The sequence below is a fragment of the Acinonyx jubatus genome, chromosome C1 (genome assembly GCF_027475565.1).
Source record: "Acinonyx jubatus isolate Ajub_Pintada_27869175 chromosome C1, VMU_Ajub_asm_v1.0, whole genome shotgun sequence".
Classification (NCBI taxonomy): Eukaryota; Metazoa; Chordata; class Mammalia; order Carnivora; family Felidae; genus Acinonyx; species Acinonyx jubatus.
This window is the reverse complement of record NC_069381.1, coordinates 37,016,226-37,027,157: the sequence shown is the minus strand read 5'-3', so window position 1 is coordinate 37,027,157 and position 10,932 is coordinate 37,016,226. Positions and strand designations below refer to the sequence as shown.

Here is a 10,932-nt window from a genome sequence, read left to right as displayed (position 1 = left end):
GTGTGTGTTCAGCTAGGAGGAAGCAGAGGAGGGGTTGTGGCTGTTTCAGTGGTTTGGAAGAGGGAAAAGGTGAGAATGAGTACAGTGGATCCTAGAAGGTTGGGGCTGGAGGCAAGGAGCCTCCCAGCTGTGTGTGCAGGGAGGCGGAACAGGAAGGTGCAGGTTTGTGGGTACAGAAACAATTGACGGGTTGGCAGGAGCGGAAGGTGGATGCACGATGGCTGACGGGTGCCCCTCGGTGGCCACACTGAATAACTACACCTGATACCACCCAGACACAGCCAGTGCCCAACTGACTGACTTACTTCAGGGCTAGAAGGGCCCACTGACCTACAAAAGAGGACCACACGCTGCAATAAAAACGGTTTGCGTGAATGCATCTGTACCCGGGGCAGTGCGTCTGTGTGCCTGTGTTGGGTAGGAGCGTGCCTGATATGAATTTAGGCATGCTTATTCGTGTATGTGTCTGAGTACGTGTATCAGTGCAAGTGATCGGGCATATGTGCCGGTTGTGTGTGCACGTGTGTACGTGTTAGTGTGCAAGCCCTGTGAGCACTGGAGCCAGGATGTGCATCTGTACGTTTGTATGTATGTGTATCTGTTGGTAAGACTGCTTGTGTCTGAGTGGATGTGTGTTAATGTAACTTTTGGGGCCTTGGCTTTCTTTTCTGTTACACATTGAAATAGTTAAGCTCCATAATCTTATTGTTTGTTTAAAGTTTGCTCTTGGATGCAGGCCTGTTCCAGAATAACTAGCAGATGCGAAAAGCATCCATTATGTATTTTTGCAATTAGCCGAAAACCCAGAAACTTTTCTTAAATAACAGACACAATTCTGTGGGTTGCTTATTGCTAGGAGCCACCTCCTCTCCCCGGCTCAGGCAGGCCAGCCCTGGGCCCAGCCCTAACCCAGGCCAAGCCAGGGAGGGTTTGCAAACTGTCCCTAGTGAGATGGGAAAACCATTAAGGGTTCAGAATAGAACTCAAGGGACAGCTTACAGCAAGGAGGAGAAAGAGTAGAAAAAGAGGAGGGGTTGAGGAGTAGAGCAGCCTCCAAAATCTGAGAGGACTTTGTCAAATTTCCCCGTCCGGCCTAGCAGTTACCCAGCATTCTCGTCTGGACTCAGCTAAACAGACACAGGGTAAGCCCGCATTCTTCTACCCACCTTTATGGTTTGTCCATTACATTTCCCTGCCTTGTCTTTGCATGCCCCTATCTCCTATTGTTTGGCACATGGACCCCCACCCTGTCCAGCCACCCATCCTGGCTGTCATGCTTTTGCTAGCGCGGTTTCTCTCCCAGAATATGCTGTTCCTCTCCCCTGAGGCAAAGCAGGCACCTCCTGACCACCAGCAGCATTACCATCAGCAAACTTTGCTGAATACCTATCGCAGGCATGGCGGAGGGCACCCAGGAAGTAGAAACAGAAGCTTAAGGAAATTTCTCAATATTTGGGTTCCTATGGGAAGGCACAGACTCCCATGATGTTCCTTAGCCTTTCCTCCCTGCCCGTATGGACAGGGAGCTGTTCTGCATCCCGAGTTTCAGGAGGGCCCAAAGAATGTGGCTGGGGTTCCAGATGGACCTCAGACTTAGATAGCTACAACTTGAACAGGATGTGACCGTGGAACCTAAGGGCTGGAAGATTCTAAAACATCCTGCTGGTTACACACTTCCAGTGATGGGGAACTCATGTCCTAAATTATCCCAATTCAGTGCTGGGTGGCTCTAACTTTACAAGGTCTTCTTTAGGGGCGCCCGGGTGGCTCAGGCGGTTAAGCTTCTGAGCCTAAGACTGCCCCTCTGCCCCTCGTGTGGCAACTTCAGTTGCTTCCAGGGCCCTAGCTCTGCCCTCAAACCCATCTCCCCTCAGAAGTCTGGACAGTGACAGCAGCCCCAGGGCTCTCCTCACCTTTTATGACAATGGCAGCTGGGAAGTGAGCTGAAAGCCACCCTATGTCAAATTAGTACCCATCTGACAACTTCTTTAGAGACAGAACATTTGTGATCTTCTCCTAGTCCTTCTACCCCTCCCCTCCTCAACCCAGGAACTTCAGGGATGGTAGACTAGGGAACTGTCTGATTTGTGAGCTCTCAACCAGGGTTATCCATGTGTCATTTATCCAGCACTAAGTACCTCCTCCGTTAGGCACTGTGGACATAAAGACCAAGAAGCTGGTCCCTTGTCCACAAAGATGCAAGGCTAGGAGTTTCCAATATCAGCTCTGGTTCCTATTTAGTACACTGGTTCTCAAAATATCACTATCACCTGGAATTTTATAAGAAATGCAAATTTGTGGACCCCACCCCATATCTACTGAGGTGGGCCCCCTAGACTGGGTTTAATAAGCCCTTCAAATGATTCTGATACACTTGAAAGTTTCAGAATCATTGGTTTAGATTCACCTGGGGCGTCTTTAAAATGAAATTAGAATTTCTGGGAGTGATGCCTGAGACATTGGTTTAAAAACATGGTTTATGTTTTTTTAATTTTATTTTTGAGATAGAGAATGAGCGAGCATGAGTGGGGGAGGGGCAGAGAGAGGGAGACACAGAATCCAAAGCAGGCTCCAGGCTTCATGGTGTCAGCAGAGTCCCACGCGGGGCTCGAACCCACAGAACCGTGAGATCATGACCTAAGCTGAAGTCGGACGCTTAACCAACTGAGCCACCCAGGTGCCCCTAAAAAAAAAAAAAAAATGGTTTAAAGGACATTCAACAAATGTTTGGCACACTGAATGAAATCCTATTAAATAGAAGTGACTCTCAAGCATCACAAGTTATAACTTTGCCTTTCCAGGTTTTTGTTAGGAATGACGGTGGATTAAAGCATGTTGGTGTTAAGGAATGAGGGCTGGGAAAAAGGGGACCTGGGTTCTAGGCTTAGTTCTGCTACTATCTGGAGGGCTTTGAGGAAGACACATCTTTCAATATTCAAGAGAATGTATTAAGAATATCTTAAGAATAATGTGTAGGGGGTGCCTGAGTGGCCCAGTTGGTTAAGTGTCTGACTCTTCATTTTGGTTCAGGTCATGATTTCAGGGTTCATGAGATGAAGCCCCATGTCGGGTTCCAAGCTGCTTGGGGTTCTCTTGCTCTCTGCCCTTCCCCCACTCATGCCTGCACTCTCAAAATAAATGTTAAAAAAATTAAAATGTATTAAGAATTGACTCTGTGCCAGGTCACTAAGAGAATACAGAAATACAGCTAAAGACCTCTAAAATCTCTTTCCCAAAGACACCATGCATCAAGAACTACAATGCATTACCCACTGAGGAGAAAGTAGGTGGAAACCTCCTTCTGTTCTTTCCCAATCCAGTAAATGTCAGTGAAAGTGCTGAGGAGACACCGTAGTCTTACAAGGCTTCGAGTAGAAATTTATACTAAAGAGTTTCAGATCAGGAACAGGAACTGGAAACTATCAAGTCTTCATAAAGCAAAAAATTTTCTAAGTCATAACACAGTAACATGACAATGGAGGTATAATAAGTCAAAAATCTTTCAACTAGATTGAATTATGAGTGGGTGGGTGAGATTTTCGCCAAAACTATTATTTTCTGGCCCTAGTCTCTCCTGGTTTTCCTTCCAAGACAGCCAATCACATGGTCTTCTCTGAGCTGTGAGCTACAAGTAGAGGGAGGCTGATGAGGTGAAAGATTCATCTCCCCTCCTATCCCCTGTACTCCATGGTTATCCGATTCCAGGCTCTGGGAGAGATGAAAACAGAATCCTAAGGAAACTGCAGGTGGACCCAGTTAGGATCCAAAGTTCAGTGATGCAACTGGCAGCTATAGCGAGTCAAAAATAACTTTTTCATTTTGCTTTTTCAAGAAGTATTTACTGGGTGCCTACTATGTGCAGACACTAGGAAACAGATGAAAACGTATTTTTGCTCTCCTGACACAATCTAGCAGGGGAGTCGCCAATAAGTAAACAAAGTAATTTCACAAATTGCAGATACATGCAATAGTGAAAACAAATGAGGGGCGCCTGGGTGGCTCAGTCAGATAAGCATCTGACTCTTGATTTCAGCTCAGGTCAAGATCTCATGGTTTGTGACTTTGAGCCCCGCATCTGGCTTTGGGCTGACAGTGCAGAGACTGCTTGGGATTCTTTCTCTCTCCCCCTTTCTACCCCTCCCCTGCTCTCAAAATAAACAAACTTAAAAAAATATATAAAATAAACGAGGGTGGGGTGCCTGGGTGGCTCAGTTGGTTAAGCATCTGACTTCAGCTAAGATCATCTCACAGTTCATGAGTTCAAGCCCTGCATCAGGGTCTGTGCTAACAGCTCAGAGCCTGGAGCCTGCTTTGGCTTCTGTGTCTCCCTCTCTCTCTGCCCCTTCCCTGCTCCCGCTCTCTCAAAAATAAATAAACATTAAAATAAACAACAGTAACAGGGTAGTGATGAGGAAGCATGATGGCATATTAGTGGTTACACTTCAAAATCAGGCTTTATTACAAGTAGGCAACATGGGCTACTGGAAGACAGGAGGCAGATCTGGTAAGACCCAAAGGTCTGGGGTCCAATTCCAGACTCACAACTATCTAGCTGTAAGTATTGTTGGGCAATTGACTTGGGCTCCTTCAGCTTCAGTTTAATCATTCACAAAACAGGAAAACTGTCATCCCAACCTGAATGGTTGGGAAAACAAGATGAGAACAGAGGTAAAAGTGTGCTTGCATTAAAGCACTATACCAAAACACAATACAGTTAAGAAACTGCTAGATTTGAGCTTAACTTGTGAGCCTGTTGAAGGCAGGGACTACGTATTACTGCTTGTGGTATCCTTAATTAATGTGTCTCAAACATATTTTGAATGAATGGTCAGCCAACGTTTTTTAAAATATTTACTTATTTTTGAGAGACAGACAGTGTGTGAACAACGGAGGGACAAAGAGAGAGGGAGACACAGAACCCAAAGTAGGCTCCAGGCTATGTGCTGTCAGCGCAGAGTCTGATGCAGGGCTTGAACCCATGAACCATGAGATCACGATCTGAGCCAAAGTTGGACACTTACTGACAGAGCCACCCAGGCATCCTGCCACCAAACTCTAATGTCACCATTTTAGTGCTCATCATCTCCTGGTCTGATGACAGACACACTGCCTAATTAAGGAAGATGTAGATTTCCTGTAACAAATTCTCTGATCTCAATCCTAAAAGCTAGTTATCTCTGCCAGGTAGCTTGCTAACACAACCAGTTAGCTCAATTAAGATGGCAGATCCATGAATGTGATTGCAGACTGTAATAATGCCTCCTGTATCAATCTAGTTATTATTTCAGTAACTGGCCAGTCTGAGTATTGTCATATGAAACAACGATTTAGCTGACTATAAATACTTAGTCATATACACAAGCTAAACTCACAAATATCCATAAAACTACTGAAACCATAAGTTAAGGATAAATGAAGATAGATAGTATCAAAGGAGTCTCATTCTTGAAGCCCATTTTCATCAACAAAATAATCCTGGAGAGTAGTGGGAATGTGGTCTATGATCATGAAGACTGGACAGATTAAGAAATGGTGTTTGGTGGGAGTGATTATGAGTAGAGTAAGTCTCCTACAAGGACCATCATGGCCAAAGAACTGGAATGAACCAACTCCTGCTTCTCTACACAAATGGTTTTACTCTCCCTGCCCTCATCCCATCCCATCCATCCCCTCCATTTCTGACTCTTCCATTAGCACAACAGCAGCAGCCTCAAGTCCAGTAGTGCACCTACCTTCTCTAAAGAGCACTTAGCCAGACCTAAGCAGGAAAGGCCCTAGGCAGAGGAATGGTCTCTGCTCAATCATGTTTGATACTGGATGTGACAAGGACATTCTGACACAGTCCTTGACATCAGGGGGATTTTGATGTAGCTGTTTTAAACTGGTCATTTTGATGTGACTATTTTGACCCAACATGAAAGTTGACCATTAAACTTTAGCATTTCTCCCCCAAATAATGTAAATGACGTGTCTATGGTGGTCTAAACCACCACCCCAACCCAGGACAGGATAATGGTAGTGCCTATTGTGCTCTACCTGGTAATTAAAAGGAAAAAAAGGTTTCCATTTTGACAAGGCTATTTTGATGCAGCCTTGTCACAATCATACTCTGGCCAAATTCTGGCAGCTGGTTTGGAACCACTTGTGAGAATGCTTCTCTGTAAAACTAAGGACCAACCAACCTGGGGTGAGCCATGCACAACAGCTTTGTGCTTTTAAGTACTAACTGCTGAGCTGATTCAATGTCTTCTCCTTCTGGTTCTGGAAGCCTCTGGAGCCAGGTGGTCGTAAGAGGGCCAGTTCTACCCCGAGTCCTCAGAGGGCCGCAAGCATTTACAAACTGGCAAGGAATCTCAGCCAATTCAGGGGGTTTCTTGGAAGTCCATCTCGAGTCCACTGTATCAGTTTTCCCCCTTAATTTCAGAGAAGCAGTTACCAAGAATATACTTCTTCTAGGAAGCCTTCTAAAGGGTAGAATACAATATTCCCAAAGCTCACATACATGTTTTTTGAATTTTATTTTCTCTTTTTAGATGTGGTTACTCAACCAAATGAGAATGCATCTGCTATTTATGCAAAATGCTGCTTAACTGCTCAACTGCTCGATTCTACAGTGTAGAAGACAATTTTCAAAGTTTGTCTGGATTATCTACATCAGGGCTGGGATGAGGTAACCTACCTCTACAGATGCTTTTCCTTTGGTTGGTTAGGGCATTGAAGGCCAGTGTTAAGAAGGTAACACTTTGTGCGTTACTTCAAAATGTATCATAAATAAAAAACAACTTTCTGTGGCTGAAAGAACCTCACTTAGAGAAATGTTGATTTATTACCCTCATCTCTCCCTGAATAGGCCAAAATAATTAAGCCCTCTTCTCTTATGGCTAGGTCTTAGGAGGACAAAATCATGAAAGAGCCTTTTTGAAGAAGATGGACTCCAGAAAACCAGGTTCTGCTCTGATGAGCAGGGACAGCAGGGATCTCACAAAAATCTGAGCCCTGGTGATGGCCTGGAGGTGGCAGGGCTGACAAAGGGTATACAGCGTGATAGCCAGAAATTCAACTTCGTCCTTTAGCTGTCCCAAGGACAGGAAAGCTGGTGACCTGCGGAGCACAAATGAGGCCCAGAATTAACACCACAGTCACAATAACCATACCCATTCAAAGGAAAGCAAACCTGGATCCAAGAGAATACTTAAACTGGGGTCAGGGGTGAGGAAATAAAGGGATAGGTGATTAGGACCATTTTTACCTTTTTCCTTGGTACACAACAAATGAGCTTACTTTCTTCATTAAAAGAAAAATGCTTAGGATTAAGGAGTACTTAATTTAGTTGAAACATGCGGGCAGGCTAGGGAGAAGTGAAATAAGCTATATAATAATGATCATTACCCATCAAAAGACATGTGAAGGTCTACCCACATCAGGGTGTTAGTTTCAGATAGAAAACTCTTGGAAGGCAGAGTATGTGTTTGTAGCACCTACAGCCTGTGCAATTATTATGAGTTTGAAGAAGGACCAAACCTCCAGGGAAAAAAAAAGCTGACCTACTCTGGCCAATACTTTCAGTCACTATTATCTCCAGAGTGTCAGGCAACTACTTAATTACATGACAAAGACACAAGCCCCCCAAGGCATCTTGAGACATAGCCTGATGCCAATTTCCCCCTCAAAGAGACAAGCAATTGCTGCTGTAGGTAGGTAATGAAAATAGGCTATACTTGTGCCTCGATCCAGATTACTTCTTGAAGGAATGGGATAAAGTCATGCTTTCTACTTAATTCAAGATGTGCAAACATAATACAGAGCAGAAAATTCTCCTGGATCCTGAACTCTGCTTTTGCTGTAAACCCACATGTTAAATACAGGATATTTCTCAGTCTTCAATATGCTTGAGAGAATGGAAATCTGAAACAGCAAACGCCATAGCACAAAATTTATTAGGATTATTTACCAAGTAATTTCGTATACATCCAACATCAGGAAATGTCAGTTAATTTAAAAAAAAAAGAAAGAAAGAAAAGCAAAAAAAAAGCAAAGCTTCCACTAAGGTCTTTCAAAACAGTGAAAACCTCCTTGGTGACTTTAACAAACGGAATGACTAAACTAATGAAGTCCGATGTATCTCAGTCAAATCCTAAACACAATATTGCCAACATGTTTTTCTACTCAAAAGCAAACTAGCAAAGGCTCATAATTTCGTAATTACGATGTTTCTTGATTTGTGTTCTCAAATGCCACAAAAGGCTGTGTGATGAAAGGAAGCAAAGTGCCTCGTCTCAGCAGTCTTCTTAAAAAACTCACGTTTGCTTCCCAAAATCAGTATAAACATTTAGATTCCCCCATCTGATGAATTTCTTCACTTATTTGAGCAGGAATGCTCTCAAAACCTTATAGTCTTTACTCTTGCTTCATACTGCAGCTTTTTGATTAAACCACCAGCAAAATCCCTCTGTATCTGCTGAACTAAATCACCAGACAAGAATTTGTTATAGTCTCTTCCAGGAAACCAAGATAATCTCAATACAAATTTTGGTGGCTAATATGATCCATCCCTTATATTTTGTTTCCTAATGGCAAGTATGTTGAAAAATATATCATTAGTAAGTGAATTTCATAACACACATAGAAATAAATGAACCTATTATAATGTAAGAACATCCACAAGTTGTCCTCACTATTCCCAATGACTTTATACTTCTAATTCTTCTTCTTCTTTTTTAAGTAAACTCTACGCCCAATGTGGGGCTTGAACTCAAACCATGAGATCAAAAATCACATACTTTACACCACTGAGTCAGCCAGGCGCTCCTATTCCCAATGACTTTAAATATAAAATCTAATTAAACAAAAACAAAATTCCTTACCCTATTTAACCCTGTATACCAAACAGTATAAGGGCTAAAAATGAGAAACATTTTAATAAATCTCACATTAAGAACCTTGGAAATAACTCTTCATTAGTAATGGCAGAAAAAGATAAGAAAGGGGAACACAAATTTCTCAGAGATTTTTTAAAGGAAGAATGGATTTAAGGGAAAATTCCTTTGGACTCGATAGCCTTTTTAAAATAGCCTTTTTAAAATTCTGTACCTTTCAACGCTTCAACATGATGCCAAAAAAGAATTTACTAAATAAAAGTAGCCAGGAAGGAAATCAAACATTTATAAGATATATTTATTATTTTTCTGACCAAAGTGCAATGATTTTTAAATGTCCTTAAATAACTGAAAAAAAAAAGTATTCAAGAAAATAAACACAAATGGGAAATTTAACCGTTAGATTTTTTTTACTTCATACCAACCCTACATTTAATCTAGAAAACAAATAAAAACAAAAAACAAAAAACTCTGAATGAAATGTTATTAAAATGCTAACCAAATCATTTTACCATAAACCCAGTACATGCATTTCAAGGTTCCCCTGCTAGGAATTTTGTTAAGATCCGTTTAATCATTAATAATAATAACACTATATAATGGAGCACAGGAACACATGTCATTTGATGTGATCCTGCCCCTTACCCTCAGATTTATGTCAGAATAAAGCTGACAATTCTCCCAGGCTCTGAACCCCCAGCGACCCCATCCCAATCCCTGGAAGCAAAGAAGATGCCTTGTCATACAACTTTGTATAAGTTGTAATAAAACAAAGCCTTAAGTTTTCTTATCTTTCTGTAGGAAATGGTCAGTTATTTGATAAATACTAAAACACTTCTAGGAATTCATTTTATGAGTTTGTTTACCAAACACATTTTGCAAGAACTGACTACACAAAAAGTTCCTTTGGAATTTGGTCCACAAATTCGCTTAACAGGTTGGAAATGTAAAACCTACAAGAAAACAAAGAAGTGGGGAATCCCTAATCTTAACATGTTGTAATTACTAAAGGGATATACACACAGACTACAGAGTTTTGCTCACAGAAGGCACAAACTATAAAAGGGATATGCTTTTTGAGGAAAAACAAAGAACTAGCTGATATCCTTCTTTGTTTTGTGAGCACCATAGCTAAGATGAAGTTAGACCCGAATTCACTGTCTACTCCTGTAACCAGAAAAATTGAAGATAAAAAATTTAATTTGTCTTACTACATACTTTCCAGCCATTCATTGAGATGTAATTATGAAAGATTAAAATTGCCTTAAAAAGGGGTTGTAATAGCAGCTATCAAAGCAATATTCAAGCATGATTTCAAGGATGCTTTCAGGTTTAGAGTTAGCCTTCTTTGTCAAAAATCTTCACAACTTCATCAAAAACCTGTAAAGGACAAAGAGCAGTAATTTAAAAAGGAAGTATTATTAAAATACTATATGGCTAAGTTCCTGTTTAGAAGTCCATTTTTTTATTAATTTTCAAGATGTATCATTTAAAAAAATACATTAATTCCTTGGTTTCATCTATTTTCCTTTGGACCTCTCCCCAGCTCGTGCTTTGTCTGTCTGTCTCTCTCTCTCTCTCAAAAATAAAAAAACATTTAAAAAATAAAAAAATAAAAAAATAAAGATAGAGAGAGAGACACTAGAAAAGAGCTGCTGGGCACTGAGGGCTTGCACAGCAGTTTAGAGATCAGGATTTTTACAGAGTGGGAGGGAAGGGCTGGGCGCGGAAGCCCCGCGCCCCTGGGGCTCTGTGCTCTGTGACGAGGAGATGGAAGCTGCCTGGGGCCCTTGCTCTAGAAGACTCGCCATTCACTTAGAGATTTTAAAAGATGAATGTGGTCCAAATCACAGTTCTCAAAATGCCAATTTTCCAGTGCTTGAGAAAAGAGGTTTGGAATTAATAAACCACCCACTTCTTATGAAGAACAAGTCTGAAGTTGTAAAATCTATTTTAGACTCTATTCAAAAAAGGAGAAAAAAAAATCTCATTTTTCACTAAGTCTCCCAGGTCTTGAAAAGCAAACAAACTAATCTGTCATCTTCTTTTTCTCCTG

General features: G+C 41.6%; 1 protein-coding gene across 2 annotated transcripts in view; it reads right to left on the bottom strand.

Moving 5' to 3' along the window:
* Positions 1-2,476: 2,476 nt before the first annotated feature.
* The window catches only part of CMPK1 (cytidine/uridine monophosphate kinase 1), a 40,895-nt gene continuing 32,439 nt past the window's right edge, over positions 2,477-10,932 (bottom strand). The window contains exons 6-8 of one of the 2 annotated variants that reach the window (XR_003420204.2): positions 10,140-10,256; positions 6,183-7,101; positions 2,477-2,683 (exon numbers count right to left, since the gene is read on the bottom strand). Coding sequence is in view for 1 of the 2 variants with exons in the window: in XM_027059256.2 (XP_026915057.1) it covers positions 10,215-10,256 (42 nt within the window). In the remaining variant the exon portion in view is untranslated. Of the gene's footprint in view, positions 2,684-6,182; positions 7,102-7,918; positions 10,257-10,932 lie in introns of those variants that run through there. The other variant, XM_027059256.2, reaches the window with a different exon arrangement.